General features: G+C 45.8%; 1 protein-coding gene and 1 non-coding gene across 2 annotated transcripts; one reads left to right on the top strand and one right to left on the bottom strand.

Moving 5' to 3' along the window:
• Window positions 1-1,319: 1,319 nt before the first annotated feature.
• Window positions 1,320-15,632, bottom strand: LACTBL1 (lactamase beta like 1). Its single transcript, XM_059866704.1, has 6 exons — window positions 15,509-15,632; window positions 13,595-13,704; window positions 10,565-10,722; window positions 8,523-8,770; window positions 5,353-5,458; window positions 1,320-2,554 (listed from the first exon to the last, which is right to left on the bottom strand). The coding sequence occupies exons 1-6, from the start codon at window positions 15,612-15,614 to the stop codon at window positions 1,576-1,578; spliced, it is 1,707 nt and encodes a 568-aa protein (XP_059722687.1). The 5' UTR covers window positions 15,615-15,632; the 3' UTR covers window positions 1,320-1,575.
• On the top strand, window positions 9,214-9,287 carry TRNAN-GUU (transfer RNA asparagine (anticodon GUU)). The gene has a single exon. It is a non-coding gene; the product is annotated as a tRNA-Asn (tRNA).
• Window positions 15,633-17,114: the final 1,482 nt, after the last annotated feature.

The raw sequence follows: 17,114 nt of genomic DNA, 5'->3' as shown, positions 1-17,114 counted from the left end.
CACATCTTTTGAACACCTCCAAAGATGGTGGCTCTACCACTGCCCCATTCTAATTCCAGCACTCTTTCTGAGAAAAAAATTTCCAAATATCCAACCTACAGTTCTGTTGGTGCAACTTGAGGGTGCTTCCTCTTGTACTGTCCCTGTTCCCTGGGAGCAGAGCCCGATCCCCCAGCTGCACCCTCCTGTCAGGGAGTTGTGCAGAGCCAGAAGGCCCCCCCGAGCCCCCTTTTCTCCAGGCTGAGCCCCTTTCCAGCTCCCTCAGCTGCTCCTGGTGTCCCAGACCCTTTCCCAGCTCCATTCCCTTCTCTGGACATGCTCCAGCTCCTCAATGTCTTTCCTGTCATGAGGAGCCCAGAACTGACCCAGGATTTGAGGTGGGGCCTCACCAATACCCAGCACAAGGGACAATCACTGCCCTGGTCCTGTGGTCACACCATGGCTGGGACAGGCCAGGGGCTATTAGTTTTCTTGGCCACCTGGGCACACCTGTGCTTGTGTTCAGCCACTGTCACCAGCACCTCCAGGGTCTTTTCCTCCTGGGCAGGAGTCCAGGCACTCTGCCCACGCCTGGAGCACTGCCTGGGGTTGGTGTGACCCATTTCCCTGTCCTGCCTGCCTTGGCATGGCATGGGCACAGGAAGGGATAATGAAATGCACAGGTGACTCTGCAGGTGCAGGGGCACTGTTGCCAAAGTGGTGCTCCCCAGGCTGATGCACTTTCCCCCACATCTTCCCTTCCAGTTGCAGAAACCCAGTGAGTATGTCTGTATCCAGACATCCTGCCTAAAACATACAGAAAGGTTCCCGTGATTCCTGAATTTCCACACCATGCTCACACACTTTCCTGGATACTGAGACCATTACAGAGCTGAGTCCAGCTGGAACATCCCACCTTATAGTCCTGTGCCCCTACACCCAGCAGTGAGCTTCAGGTTCTACACTGCTCCCACATCCTTTGAAGGACTAGCCAAGGAGCCAAGACAGAACCATATTGCTCTGCACTTTTCAAAGTTTATGATCCATGAAAGAAACAGACCCTCACTCCCCACAGATCCCAAGCAGAGCCTGGTGTCACACTGGTGCCATTTTTTAGAACATAATCCTTTTGGCAAACCCAGGTAAGGGATCTTGTTTGTGATAGAAAGGCTCTTGAAAAGCCCTGGAAAAATCCTTGGACTGATGAAGAGACATTTTCTGAGAGACTCAGGAATTCTCAGCCCTTTGATGATAGTAGCTGATCACCACAGTAGTCATCAAACAGACAATATAAGAGTGGACACTTTAATGCCTGGCTTTTTTTTTTATGGCATCCAAACACATCCATCCAGCACATTCCCACTTCTTTTTCCTGCAGGTGTGTCCAGGTGCCAGCTGGCCTGTTGTGCCCTTCTGGGGGCCAAAGACAAGTCATTAAAGTAATCTTAAAAGTGGGAAGGATTTGTTTGGCAAAAGAGCCATTTGCCTCCATCCTTCCCTTTTGAATGGCATCCACAATGCCACACAGGCAGGAGAGTCTGGTAAGACACAGATTTGGAGCCAGCTCCCAGGAGTGGAGGGAGAAGCGTGGAATGCTTAGCTGTAGAACACGGGCTTGCGCAGCACACGCACCACGTTGTAGGTGTTCAGCCCCGGGGCGTCAAAGCCAGGAGACAAACCCTTGCGGTCGAAGGGGTAGAAGTTAAAGAGCTGCCCATTCTGTGTCTCCAGTGAGATGGAGGCAGAGCCCAGGTGCAGAACACATGGGAACTCCTTGTCAAAAACAACTTGGAAAACGCGATCTTCCAGGTGGTGGAGCTTGATTGTTCGATACTTTTCAGGAATCAGCTCTTCCACATGAGGCCCAAACTGTTGCATGAGCAGCACCCCACCAATTCCAACTTTGATCTCATAGAAAGTCAGGTTGGAATAGGTGTAGTAGCCAACATAAGGGATTGGGTTTGGAGGAGGAACCAAGCTTTTGTCGGCCTCTCTGAACGCTGTCTCCATGGCAGGGATGAGATACTCGTATGTCTGAGTCACAATATCCCCACCCTGCGGTCTGGGCCCTGCCATCAGCACAATGAAGCTCAGGCGGAGCTTGGGGATAAGAGAGAAGGTTGCTGAGTAACCATCAAGGTCCCCATCCTTCCTGATGACATCATATCCCAACTGCTCGTTAATCTCCCAGGGTGTGCCTGTCTTGTTAGCAAAGTATTCCACGGAGCACTTGAGCAGGGGTGTCAGCATCGTCTTCACCGTGTCGGGCTCGAGCAGCCGGCGGTGGTAAGTGCCCAGGAAGACCATGGCCAGCTTGGCCAGGTCAGCAGCTGTGGAGTACATCTGGCCAGAGGGCCGGTACCAGCCCAGGTCGTAGAGCGGGGCTGGCTGCTGGCTGCCGTAGAAGCCTACGGCCATCTGGGAACGGATGGGCGCCGTGATGTCGAAGCCCGTGTCCTCCATGCCCAGGCGCTCCAGGATGTTCTCTGAGATCCAGCGCTGGTACTGCCCGTCAGCGGCGTGCTCAGCCAGCACGTGTGCCATCAGGGAGAAGGCCAGGTTGCTGTAGTGGCATCTGGAAGGAAGAGGAATATATTTGGATCAGCTGTTCATCAGTGATATGCAAAATCAGTGGCTGGGTCTCTCTTCTTTAGGGAAAAATTCACATTTTATGGAATGGCAGATGAAGGAGAGCCAGAGAAATATCGCCAGCCGGGGGCTATGTACAAATCATGAACGGGACGGGACTGCTGAGGAACATGCCTTGAGCTGTTTTGTTTTTCAGCATCAGTCTCATTACATGGTTATGACAATGGGAAGATGCCAGCAGCTCACGTCCCCAGCAGCAGACCAAAAACTTGATGTTACAACTTACTTTATAAGTTTTTTGACCAATCACACAAAGCAAAAGCATATTGACAGTAGTTCTATCCAATCGCTATAAGCACCTGTACCTTTGGTTAAAACAATGCCTGCTTATTTAGAATAAAAGACCTGCTTGTAAGCCTTAAAACACAATGCACAGAGCTCCTTTATTAAGCTTAAAACTTCCTAATATCTTGCTAGATATACTTTTCTGCAGCTTAGGGAGTTATTCTAGACAAGCGTTAATACACAGACCATAGTTCTTTGTCCTTACTTTTATATAATTTTTCTGCTGACCTATCTCATGGCTACTGCTTAGGTCTAATCACAGTTCTGCTGTCTCTGAGGCCTGCCTTTTGCAGCTTTCCCAAACCGTTCAGATTTTATGGATTCCCACAAGAAAAGCTGCATGTTGTTGCCATGATTTGTTATTAAATCAAGAAACAGAAATGTTTTACGGGAACATCAGCAGAGCTGTTTAACCCTGATGTACAGAGAGAGCTGGAGATGGAAAAGAAACTACTCCTCTATATTTGCATAACCTGACTTGCTGTTTATAATTGTTCACCATCCATTATTTTTAAGAGCAGTGTGGGGAGTTCCAGGTGCTCACCTTAAAGGTCTCAAAATCCTTGGTAAACCTCTTTGGGGATTTGCCATGGGATAATCACTTAGATACCTGAGCTACCTTAAGATGATAAAAGCACTTAAAGAGCACTTAAAAGCCCACAAAGCAGGATCCAGCAATGTGGAATTATTAAAGAAACTTGAGTACTCCCATCTTTAATAGCTATCAAGTGATTTATGTCTTCAGAATTGAATGAAGTTTAATGGCATGAAAATATGAAGGGGCACTTCTTAAAAATACATTTTCAAAATTCATTAAATTTTCAACCCTGTTGGTTTTTTTAATTGTGCGAAGCCACAACTCATTGAGACCTATTTGAAACATAAATTTGGTACCACTTCAACCTTTTCCAGCCCATTTAGTTGAATAAAAGCATGGTGTGCATATATATTCTTACCCTAAGAACAATCACATTCTGTATGTAAAACCTTGTATCTGAAATGGAGCTGAATTTCAACATAGAAAAATATGTTAAAACATCTGTATCAATGAATGTGAACTTCCTTTGGGAAGAATGATCTGTTAGCTGGGAAGCATAACCAGGAACAAGGAGAGAGAGTGAAAACTACCAACATATCAATTAATAAGGCGTTGAGAGACTGTAAGGGGATGTCCTTATTTATCTTCATGGAGATCATAAAATAAAGATACCAATGGAGGTAAGTTACAATAAAGAAAAAAATACCAAAGAAGATGATGGTATTAAAATCCTAAAATCCTTTAAGGAATATCTGTTGTAGACTCCTATATGACGTGGGACAGAACTAACAAAAGTGAGTGGTAGATCCTCAGCCATCCTGGGTAAATTATTTCAGGCTGTAATTAATTACCAAACAATTCTGCAGTCTTAGACAGTTTCTTCCCAGTTAGTTTGAATCCTTTCTCTCATCTGTTGTCCACTGGATCCCGTTGAAGGCTATGGGGAACTGTCCAAGGCCAGTTTGGACAGTGATATATTGTTCACAGGGGTCACAGGATGAGGGAAGAGATGAGAAAGTTGACTCTATGTTTCAGAAGGCTTGGTTTATTATTTTAAAATATATATTATGTTAAAAACTATACTAAAATAATAGAAGAAAGGATTTCATCAGAAGGCTTAGCTAAGAATAGAAAAGGAATGAATAACAAAGGCTTGTCTCTGACCGAGACAGTCTGGACACGTGCACTGTGATTGGCTATTAATTAGAAACAACCAGATGAGACCAATCACAGATCCACCTGGTGCATCCCACAGCAGCAGATAAGAATTGTTTGCATTTTGTTCTTGAGGCCTCTCAGCTTCTCAGGAGGGAAAAATCCTAAGGAAAGGATTTTTCATAGAACATGTTGGTGACAGGACAGGGCTTGAAGCAACCTGGGATACTGGAAGGTGTCCCTGCCCATGGCAGAGGGCTGGAGAAAAATGAACTTTAAGGTCCCTTCCAACCCAAATAACTCTGGGATTCTATGATTCCATTATATTTTTGACTTTTTGCAACACAGGTAAAGGACTTTTGACAGGATATAGGAATTGAAACGCATTCATAGACCTTTTTGATAATTTAGAGACACACAATTCACCACAGGCAGGATTTAACTGAAATCTGTGATGATTTAAACCATTTAAATTAAAGTCCCTTTCCATTTTTGAAAACCTGCATCATTTAAGGCTCATAAAGTGAACTATAACAGTTTAATTTGTCTCATCTGGGCTTAAAACACCAAACCCAACCCTGACACCTCCAAAAGTCTTTTTTCCCAGCCTCTGCCAGGTGTGTGAGGAGATGGCTGAAGGTCCCTTTGGGAATAGCTGGCTTTATGCAAGAGCTGTGGAGGCTGGGGATGGGGCTGAGGGTGGAGAACACATTCAGACCAAAAGCTCCTAAAGGAATGTGTCTGACCTGGTTCCTGGGTCGGCCACCAGGACGTCGTCTTTGAGCAGCGCGAGGGCGTCCTGTGTGCTGCCCTTCCAGAGCAGGCTGGTGGATCGCAGCCTCCTGGGCAGACCTGTGCCATGGAAAAGAGACAAATAATGGAAATGATGCCTCTGGTGAAGACAGAGCAAAGGCAAGATTCAATGGCAAAATGGAAGCACCAGTGGTGGGCACGAGAGCTCTGGAAACACAGCAAGGGCCTGCTCCTGTTGGGCTGCAGGACATGGCAGCAAGTCATGGACTCCTGACTCTGGCTTACATAGGACCAACTCCAACATCAACTCTGGGCTGCTGCATCTCAGTGAAAATGCCTTGAGGAATGATGGAAATTATCCTGGATCCCAGGTGTGGTTTGGAAGAGAGGGGTGTTGGGAAATCCCTCTATTTCCATGTGACTGTATTCCCTTGACTACAAACATGTGTAACAGCTCCTTTTAACAGGATTTCACTCTTTGCACTTCACCAAAGAGGGCCTAAACTTCTCTGGACAACTCCAGGTTTGGCCTAAAGTATTTTTATCTTCCCCCTCATCTTTAGCAACATTTATTCAGGGTTTCTGAATATAGAAAAAACCAAGGTTCTTTCCACTTTTAATTATTCAGGCTTTCTAAATGCATAAAATATCAAGTTGTTTTCACTTTTCATTCCTCACTGAACACGGATTCTCTAAAATTTTTTGGTCAGTAATTTTTTAATCCCCCCAGCTCCTCTGCACAGGATCTATGGCTTGCCTAGGCCAGAACTTGGATCACTTTTGGAATGGAATCCTTGCTGCCATTTGCAACTTGCTTCGATGTGGATATTTAGGAGGAAATTGGGAAATGTATGTTTTTGACAGAAAAATGACTCACAATCGTGTGCTCAGTGACCATGTCTTAATCATGAATTCACTAAGGCTGGAAAAGCCCTCCAGGATCATAGAATCTAACCATTAACCCAGCACTGTCCTGTCCACCCGTGTCCCCAAGTGCCACTTCTCACATTTTTTGAATGCCTCCCAGAATGGTGACTCCACTACTTCCCTGAGCAATCTTTGCCAATGCTTTACAACCCTTCCTCTGAAAATTTGTTTCCTAATATATGATCTAAGCATCCCTTGGTGCAACTTGAGGCCTTTTCCTCTTGTTCTGCATCCTGGCAAGGCTGAATGAAGCCCCATTCTTTTTTGGCAACAACACTTGTTTTTCTCAGCTGGCCTGAACTTGGCATTTGAGCTGGGGAGAGAGCACTGTTCTGCCCTCTGCTCTGGGGTTATTTGTGCAGCTGCACGGCCAGATAAGAGATGCAGACATCTTCCAGTGGACAATGGGCTCCTTCATTATGTACTTGCCCTGGTGGCAGAAAAGAAAATGTTGGAGCAGTGGGAGAGTTCACCAGCTCTGTGACAGGACTGCAGTGTCTCCTTGAGGTTCATTGGAAATGATAAACCAGAGCATAATATAATCCACAGTCATTGATTTCTACCTCATGGGCTGCTAATTGAAGTGACAAGCACGTTGTTAATTATTTACAATCACATCCCATCCTGTCATTCGTGTGGACTGGAAAATCACAGTCTTAACAAGCTGGAGCTTCCCTCCAGCAATGGGCCCATCGAGTGCTGAGGAGAAAAACCTTTGGAGTTACTTCTGTAATATGCAATGAAGAGACCAGATAATGAGGATCTATTACAGATCAGTTTCCACTGGAAGAATTTAGATGAAACCCACTTTACAATGTGTCATGCAGTGGCTTTGATCCCAGTGCTAAGCAGAACTTATTCCTTTTTGGAGTTTGACACACAGCAAACGGAAAGTAGAACCAGAACATTCCTTTGATTTGCAGTTGGGATTTTGAAACTGTACATCTCCTTCTGCTGAATTGTCAGGGTCCAAGGGTTGGTGTGTCCTCTAGGAGTGCCCTGGGAAATTTGGGCCACATTCTAAAATCCAGAAATACACAGGATTATGCTCAGCATAAAAGGAGCTGAGCAGGGGCACAAACCTAACACCGTGATGGAAGCAATGGAAGGGCTGCACATTAAAAGCAATTATGCCATGACCAGATACTCTTTTGACTAATGCTCCTTGCAGCATTTCTGGGGTGCACGTCATACCTCCCTGGGTGAGAGGAGCAGTCAGAGCAGCTTCAAGTGCTCAGGATAGTCAGAAGGGACCAGGCAGAATTGGTGCCCCTGAAGACAACATCAAGCTGGATGGAGCCACACCGTGTCTGCAGGCAGAGGGGCAGGCCAGGGATGGGGCCACTGGCCACTTTGGATTGTTTATCTGCCTCTTTCCAGATTTCAGTATCAATCCATTTGGGGAGCCCTCATTTTCATATTTGCTTTCTTCAGATGATGCTGTACCACATGCTGAGGTCCTGCAAGTTGCATATATGCTATTTTGATTTTAGGTCTTAATTTTAGGGCATTTATTCCAATCAGGAAAAATGTAAGTGTTACAGAGATTGACCAAAATACCACACATATCATTGTCTTTGGCCATTACATTTTGTAATCCCTCAGTCAAGTATTAGCAGCTTTGTTTCAGAGAAAGGGTAAAGTTCTTAGTCCTGTGAGCTCCTTCTCCCTTGATGTATGAGTTCCTCAATTCTGAAGGTAGCAGATTAACACTTCTCTGACAGCAAATGCCAAGCTATAAATAGCTCAGGAATCCCGGATCAGGAACCACACTGACAGCTAAAATTAGCTCAGCAATCAAGGTCTTTCTATTCAAAGCAAAGAGATTTGACCCTCAACTCTACATCTCAGAAAAATGAGAGCGCTCGGGGCTGGAGTACAAAATACTGTTGTGCAAATGGAACCTGATATCAGGTCATGGTAGTGAGGAGAAAGGAATGAATCTGTGTTCACCTGAAAGGAATCTGTGTTCAATTTGCAGGGGAAAATACATCGTCATCTCAGCCCCTTTCCTGGCAGGTATCCTGGACAAGAGTTCCCTTGGAGCACTCTGTGACACTGCTGACACCGTGCTTCCAAGAGCCCTGCCTGATCCCTGGGAAATGCACAGTGTAGGGTCCAGACTGGGAAACAGCCTCCCAGCAGTTTTTTATTTTATTCCTCCAATATGGTCTGCTCTCTCTGAGGTGTCTTTCCAGGGCAGAGAGCCTCAGGGACTCTCAGGGAGCTGCCTCACCTGAGAGCTGACTGGCCATTCTGCGCAGGGTGACCAGGGATGGCTTCAGGGGCACCGAGCCTTTGTCCAGAAACACCAGGCCATCTGCTGTGTATCTCTTCTCTGAGTCCTTGAGCCTCCCCAGAGGGTTCTTGATAACAAAGTTCTGGGCATAACGCTCCAGTGGGTCATCAAGGGATGTGACTTTTCCTTCCTCCCACATCTTGTACAACATAATGGTGGGGAAGATCTTGGAGACACTGGCAATTCTGTTAGGGAAGAAACATTTGGAGAAATTTAGCATTAAGAAGCCCATGAATCAAGAGGAAAGAAGACATCACCATGATTTTACGTGTTACACCTTTGTTCATTCCAGAGGGAATGGCTGAAATACAGGCAGAAAGTTTGAATTAATATCCTTAAATGTGAATCTTTATAGACTGCAACATAATCTCTGAATGTCTCCAGCAGTGCAGTGGGCTGCTGAGCTCTTTCTATTCACTTGGCATTCATAAAAAGACATGAATTGTAAATTACTGGTTAGTAAATACCATAAACACTCTCACGTTGTTTATTGGAATTTTAAGGTTAAAATCACAGAATCATTTAGGTGGGAAAAGACCTTTCAGATCACTGAGTTGGACCATTTACCCAGCACTACCAAACTGTCCCTAAATGCCAGATTCCCACAGTTTTTGGGTCCATCCAGGCTGTCCCTGTGGCGCAATCGGTCAGCGCGTTCGGCTGTTAACTGAAAGGTTGGTGGTTTGGGCCCACCCAGGGACGTGGCTCTGACTCCTGCCCCTGTGGCAGGGGGTTGGAACTACATGGGTTGGAACTAGACCTTGGCTATCCCTTCCAACCCAAATAATTCAATGGTTCTGGAGAAAAAATAGCAGAAAGTCACTTTACCATCATAGAGTTGGGGAGGAAACAGATAATCACAGCTGCTGAAACTGTCCAAAATTGTTCATTCCAAGGACAAAATTTTATAGTCAGAGTGCAGCCCATGTTTCTTAGATAACACAGTTACAATTCACTGAAAATTGATCTTTAGAGGAAGGAAGCATTTCCTTCATCTTGGTGTTAGCACACATTAAGAGCTTTTTTCTGTCTTAACCTAAAAAATAACAACCAATATGAATTTGACTTCACTGGAACAATAAATAAGCTTATGGGTCTGCTTTAGGTGTTCTGCAGATATTCATCCCAAACATCAATTTTTCCTTAACCAACATTTATAAATATTTTTTTGAATCCTGTGACGCTGTCTCCTCTCTGCTCTCCAAATCTGTGTCAGCTCTTGGTCTTCGGATTTGTGCCCTGGACATGAAGCCATTCCCATATAAGGAACAGTATGTTTTCAGGTTCTTCAGGGTCATTGCTATTCCAATTTAAAATATTGTCGGAATTAAATTTAAAAATACATAAATAAATCCAAAGTAACTCAGTAAGCCACCAGCATATAACAATCTGGGAATTCACTTTGTCCCACAAAGTTCCAGCATAAGCCAGCAGAGTTTCCTGCATGGACCTGCAGTTTGTGATTGTGTCTCTATTGCAGGTACCTGTCACTGTCATATTTTCTGGAAAAATCCCCTTGCCCAGGATTCTTCTCCTCGGAAGCTGAAAAGCCTCAGAGAAAAAGGAAAACAACATTATCTCATTTGCTTCTCCTGTGTTTTGCTGCTTTGGAATGTGGTTGGAGATTGTTTATCCAACAGGTGATTGTTTCAGTGCTTTCTGCTGTGAATTATTTTGACTTATTGGCCAGTTATGGTCAAGCTCTGTCGGACTCTGGAGAGTCACGAGTTTCATTATTATCTTTTAGTCTTCTGTAAGTATCTTTTCTATATAGTTTAGTATAGTTTAGTATAGTTTAGTTTAGTATTCTTTTATATATTATAGTATCATGAAAAAATAATAAATTAGCCATCTGAGAACATGGAGTCAGATGCATCATTCCTTCCTGCCTCAGGAGTCCCTGAAAATACAAGAGGTACCAGCTCTCCATAGGTGTGGTTGCCCTTTCCTAGCTCTCACAGCTGTGCCAGGTGCCTCACCTGTAGATGGTGTACTCGTTGGGCACTCCTGAGGCAGGGTCAGAGGCATTCCTCTTGCCGAAGTTGCCCGTCCAGAGCACAGTGTCGTTGTAGATGGCAATGGCCGACATGGCCGGGAGCCCAGAGCTGTGCATCTTCTGCTGCAGCATCTGGTCCACCTGGGGAGAAAGGGAAACCATGAACTCCCAAAAGAAGAGTCTTACAATGCATCCAGTCTGTACCAAGCAATAGAAGGCTCAGATCATCCACCCTCCTCACTCCCAAGCACTCGAGAGTGATCCTATGTACAGTGTTTTATAAAAAAAAGTATTTTAACTGTTTATCCATTTCTTCTAGAATTGCTTCTGTTGAAATATCCCATATCCTTTTTCAGTCTACATATCCACTGTGTAGAAGAATGTGGCGCTTATGCTTGTAATATTTATGATTAAAACCAAGTATCAGCATGTAATAATTGCAATTTCTTCTTTTTTAATTTGTATTTTGCACATCTGTACTTTGCACTGGTATTTTAGGGTCAAAGATATATGAGAAAAAGACTTTTCAGATATCCCATGACACTTCCCATGCCATGAAACACTCTGGAGCTTGGGCTCTGTGTTGGTGTGATTATTTTTTCTCTTTCATTCACGAATGGGACGAGACTGCTGGGATACGTTCCTTGAGCTTTATTCGCAGCATCAGCCTCATTACATGGTTGAGACAATACAAAGATGGCAAAGTTCACATACAGCCAGCAACAACCAAAGATTTCTTTGTTTTAGAACATTTCAAAAACTCTAGCCAATAGCATATTGCTAAAGCTTACAGACAATTTTTTTAGACAATTACTAAAAGTACACATACACCAGCTTCACACAATGCTTGCTTGTCTCCTTTCTATTAACAATACACAATACTCCATTACTAATTTTAAAACCTTCTACTGTCTTGCTAAACATATTTTCCTACAGTCTTGAGGTCTATCTTAACCAAACCTAAGATTCAAGCTATTGATTAATGTCCTTGCTTGCTATACAATTTTCACTTTTTCTACTTTCAGACTTTACAGCTACAACTTAACTCTAAGTTTTCTGTTCTTTCTATTTCTAAAGCCTACTTTTCCCTGTTTTCTAGAGACCTTTTTTCCTTTACTGTTTCCCATGGACTTCTGTTTAAACCACAGCCTGAGAAACAGTTCTGAGCAGCTGAAGGGCTGTGATTGCTCCTGGCTCCCTGTTGTGCCAGGGCCGTGCAGAACTCTCCACTGAGCTGTACAGAACTCCTCATCGGCTTGGCACCCACCTCCTGCAAGCAGAATGCATCAATCTTGCCGTTTTGGGACTTTTTCAAAGCTATGCCATCATCTTGCACATATAATTTTCAGGCACACGTTTTGTTTTGCACACCATGGTTAAGGCATAAGAAATGTACTTCCAGACCCAGCATTGGAGGCAAGAAAAGCCAAACTGAGTCATGTCCCTGGGATCTCTTCACTGAATGGCCAGGGGAAGTGCACTGAGAGCAACAAGTGGAAACATCCAGCTTGTGTCCAACCCTTCTGTCAGGGTCCTTTGCCCACTCTTCCCATGGATCAGTGGCCTATCTGGTGCATCTGTGGATGTGTTCATCTGGTGCCCCAGCACCTCCTGAGAAGGCTCTGCTCTCATGGAGACCATGAAAAAGGACTTTGGACAAGGGATGGGGTGCCAGGACGAGGGGGATTGGCTTCCCACTGCCAGAGGACAGGGTTAGATGGGCTATTGGGAAGAAATTCCTGGCTGTGAGGGTGGGGAGGCTCTGGCACAGGTGCCCAGAGCAGCTGTCACTGCCCCTGGATCCCTGGAAGTGTCCAAGGCCAGGCTGGATGGGGCTTGGAGCAGCCTGGGACAGTGGAAGGTGTCCCTGCCATGGCAGGGGTGGCACTGGGTGAAATTTGAGGCCTCTTCCAATCCATGTCAGTCTAAGATTCATGTCAACAATCATGGTCCTCCTTTTCTCAGAGTCTGACCTTTAGACCTGCCTGGACCTGCAGACAGGCAGAGACTTCATAAAAGTGGATGTGAAGTGATGGGAATTGAAATTCAGTGGGGATAAAGCCATGTGTGTGCAGGGAAACTGCCCAAACCTGGTCCTGAGCTCTCAGCAGCAGGAGCTCAGGGCTATGGTGAATGTTCCTATGGAAACATTTGCTCAGTGCCTTAAGGCAGACAAAAAGGCAAATAAAATAGAAGGGATTATTAGAGAAGTAACATAAAATACAACAGAAAACTTTTTTGTTTTTACTGTATAAATCCATGATTCACTTGCATGTTGGATATTGTTTACAGTGCTGATTGCCCTCTACTTTTGAGAAGGAGACAAGTGAGAGATCATGTGATAGGGGCTAAAAATAGGGAATGTCCTGTCAGAGCATGATTATTCTTATGGTCCAGACAGTCTAGTCAGAGCAATACTGCAGTGTTTCCTCAGAGCTTATGGAGCCTGCCAGAAGTTCAGGCAGTGCTAAAATGTCAGATCCATCTCATACTGAGAATATCATGACAGTGTATCACACCCTCTTCCAGACAGATGCAGACCTTCTTTCCCTTCCCCTTCCCCTTCCCCTCCACTCCCTTCCCTGGAGTTATGTATAAGCATATTTTTAATTTTTAGACAGGGCTGTGGGGAAAGCCAGCAAAGAAAGAAAATTTGGCCCTGGCTGATGAATTGGAACCAGAGAGCACCTGAGCCAGGTACTTTCCAAGACATGAGGGCTGCCTAATAGTGGACCAGATGCAAAGAGCCATTATTTTTTGGTGGTGGAAGCTCACCATATCTTCTGATGGACAAGTGATGATGTTTGTCCATCCCAGCTCACCCTCTGGGCAAGAGAACTGCTCACTGATGGATGTTCACACATCCATCTCTCGGTTTGGATGTTCTCCCCCTCCTCAATTCCCCACCTCCTTCCCCAGGACGTTCAGTGGCAAAATCCACCATCTCCCCTGCAGAAGAGCAGCCAAGAGCTGGGAAGAGCTGGGTGTCCCTCTCTCCCTCCTCCCCACAGACCTTCTCCAGTGCTTCCTTCAGGATGGGGAGGGGGTGGTCCAGTGGGACTGGCTCAGGATAGCGGGGACACATCTGCACAGCTTCTGACCTCACCTCCATCACAGACGGATCTGGAAAACAGTTTAGGATGGCACAGGTGACCTCAGCAGACACATGGGCAAGCTTGAACCTCATCCAGCAGCCCCCACGAGCTTTTTTGCTTGCATTGGCCTAAGGGATATTTCTGCATAGAGAAAGGACATTGCTGAATTATTTCTGTCTGATATAAAACAAGGCTGGTAGGGGCACTTGCCCTGTTATTGCTTATTCCAACATGGGATGGACACAGGATGGACTTCAACTAACTCTGCAACCTGGGACAGTAAAGAACTGGGGCTGCAGAAGACTCTGGAGTGCCTGGCTGTGGGTTTAGCTCTCTGGAAGGGTCTGCCCATGTCTAAAGGAAAGTGTGAGCTGGGGTTCAGGACAGCAGTGGCAGAGTCATCCCTGTATCATAACCTCAGAAATGGGGCTAGGAGTGACCTGTGAGGGCCACCTGAAATGCAGTACTAACAACACTTGGTAGGCCCCACACCCACTCCATTAGTTGTCTCCTGAATCAGCTGCATCCTCCATATCCCACAGACAGCTTAAATTTTTGTGGCCAGCAAAGATCTTTAAACTTTGAGAGAGATGGGAACTGCCTTACTTGGAGGCACTATTTTCCCAGCTGATCCCAAGGTGTTCATAAATACAGCTACCCTGCTCTGACAGTTGGGGACAAAATGCCGTCTTCTTGCTTACCAGGTGAACATGTAGCATCAGAAATTGGGATGAGGAGAGAAATGGCACTAGGAAATCTTGGAGATGGACAGGGATGGATACACACAGCCTACAGGCAGTCTGGTACTCTGAGATAAAAATGTGTGGTTTGAAACCTTCTCAACCCTTGGTCTCTGAAATACTTCTAGCACCTTCATCGTGGATTTTATGACACCTTTAAGCTAATTAAAACTCTAATCCATTGACACTTTGTATATTTAATCCTTGTGCATGCAGTGCCTTGAGAGGATCAGTTGAGTTTCCTATAATCAACAGAGAAGGCCACGGAGATGCTCCATGGGCTGGAGCCCCTCTGGAGCCAGGCTGGGAGAATTGGGAGTGTTCTCCTGAAGAGAGAAGGCTCCAGGGAGACTTTAGAGTCCTTCCCAGGCCCTAAAGGGGCTCCAGGAGAGCAGGAGAGGGGCTTTGGACAAGGGATGGAGTGACAGGACAAGGGGGAATGGCTTCCCACTGCCAGAGGGCAGGAATAGATGGGATATTGGGAAGGAATTCCTGGCTGTGAGGGTGGGCAGGCCCTGGCACAGGGTGCTCAGAGAAGCTCTGGCTGCCCCATCCTTGGATGTGTCTAAGGCCAGGCTGAATGTGGCTTGGAGCAACTTGGGATAGTGGTAGGTGTCCCTGCCCATGGCAGAGGGGTGGAACAGAATGGGCTTTAAGGTCCATCCAGCACAAACCTTTCTATGATTCTGATTCCATGAATTCTAGTGTGAACCAGGGGGCTTAAGCCAGGGCAAAGGTTTGGGGAACAGGAAAGAGAGAAAACCCTGAAGCAGATGGTAAGGTACAAAAAATCCTGTTTCTAAATTGGAGTAACTAACTGGAGTACCAACAGAAAAAATAAAAGATAAAGAATCTAAAATAAAATGCCTCCTTAGCAGTTATCCAAACCTAGGCCAGGAATGATGGAGCTTCTTTGGACAGCAGCAGAGTGACGTGGTGCCTCCATCGACCCAGCCTTGTGGCCTCTGTGGCCTTGCTTTATTGCTCTCTGGGGAAATCTGTGTTTGGGGAAGTGCTTTTTGGGAAGAAACATTTTTATAGTCTTCCAAATCTCTGCAGCACACCATGCTCAAGGTTAAATCCCCTACTCACTGGGCTCCAGCTTGGGGAGGCTGTACTGCCACAGGAAGCAGCCGGTCATGGCTACGGACAACAGGAGGAGGAAGACGACCAAGATGTGGATCCACTTCAGCTCCATGGCAGTGAGCCTGAGGAAGCTCTGGCTGCAGGGTGCCTGCTGGGAATGGAAAAGGAATGGGCTAGGGGAGAGAGAAAACACCTGGGGTGTCAGCTGGAGAGAGGCCCCTGTGCTGGAAAACAAAGCTGCTGCAGGGACAGGACTCACCTGGCCTGGTGGAAATGTCCCTGCCCATGGCAGGGGGTGGAATGGGATGAGCTTTAAGGTCTCTTTAACCCAAACTATTCTGGGATAATTTCAGTAACATTGCTGCACCAGGGCAGGACAGACTAGCCCCTGTTGGGGTAACTGGAACCAGAAATTACTTCCTGGCTTTCAGGGAGCTCTGTGAGCCATTAACTCTCCTCCCCTTGCTGGTTCTTGTGGAACACCAACCACTCCTTTTGCCTTCTCCCCTCCCTGCAGGTGAAGCTCGTCATCCCAGCCTGGCAGAGGCTCAGTTACAGGTCTCACTTCCTCCCTTCTCAATCACCATGACTTATTCCTGGATATCTTTCCAGCCCCTTTTTCCAGAGTCCAGCATCTGTTCATGGCAGCCACCAGCCAGACCATCTGAGCAGATCCAGCTTTTCTAGATGAATGATGGAATTTTTCACTCTGTGCTGCCCTTACCCTTCTCTGTTGTGCCTGCAAATCCCATTCTATCACGTACCATCTGTAAGCTTGGCATTTACAGATGCCATGTTTTGGAAAACTGCCTGATATTTGAGTGTGTGCAGCTCTCACAACACTGGAGACCATCCAGGTTGGTGAGAGAACCAGATCAATGTTGAAGAAAAACAAGGAACAGATGACAAATGAGGAGGTGCCTGAGCCTGAGCTGTGCTCCTTCACTGCCTGCAGGAGGTCAGGAGGGTGCTTTTGAAAGTTTGGCAATTAATGTTATAAAACATATGGCCTGCCATTTGCATCCAATATGCTCCACATTCCTATGCTGTTTCAGGTTGTCTGGACTCACTTGTAGGATAGACAGATTGAAATATTCCCTTTAGATTTCCACACAGCCTTTTTTCCCTCTCTGTTTTGGAGATACAGGATAGCGCATGCAAAAGCTTCTGCAAACCAACTGAGCCTTGTCACTCACAGCCAGGGAATCTGCAGAGCCTCTCCCAGACTCACACATGGTTCTGTGGATCCAGCTGGGTTTTCCAGCCTTCACTGGAACTCTGAGTTGCAGTTCCACTTTCTGCATAATAACAGAAATATATAATAATTTTTCCTAAAACCTTCAGCCTGGTCAGGCATTCCTACAGGATTTTCCGAAAGCAGCTTATGTCAGGTTCTTCCATAACATAATTAAAATTCAAGGATGGCTTAAGACTGTGCAGATGCCTGCAGACGCACTCACACCTGAGCCTGCCTGAGCACTCTGGGTCCCTATTCCAGCCTGTGACTTGTTTCTAAATAGGGGAATTCCATCCTGACACCAATCCCATTTTTGTTTGGATATACCAACCTCCTTGAGGATCTTAGCAGGCAGGAGATTCCATCACCCAAGGA

This window comes from Haemorhous mexicanus, chromosome 23 (assembly GCF_027477595.1).
Source record: "Haemorhous mexicanus isolate bHaeMex1 chromosome 23, bHaeMex1.pri, whole genome shotgun sequence".
In the NCBI taxonomy this organism is placed as follows: Eukaryota; Metazoa; Chordata; class Aves; order Passeriformes; family Fringillidae; genus Haemorhous; species Haemorhous mexicanus.
The sequence above is the reverse complement of the archived record's forward strand: the minus strand, read 5'-3'. Positions and strand labels throughout refer to the sequence as shown.

Excerpts from the sequence above, each read along its gene's own strand:
- LACTBL1 (XM_059866704.1), bottom strand. The coding sequence starts at position 15,614 with ATGGAGCTGAAGTGGATCCACATCTTGGTCGTCTTCCTCCTCCTGTTG. Across the intron at positions 8,771-10,564 it reads AACGAGTACACCATCTACAG|AATTGCCAGTGTCTCCAAGA; the intron begins GTGAGGCACCTG and ends CTTCCCTAACAG. Across the intron at positions 2,555-5,352 it reads GTGGCCGACCCAGGAACCAG|ATGCCACTACAGCAACCTGG; the intron begins GTCAGACACATT and ends TCTTCCTTCCAG.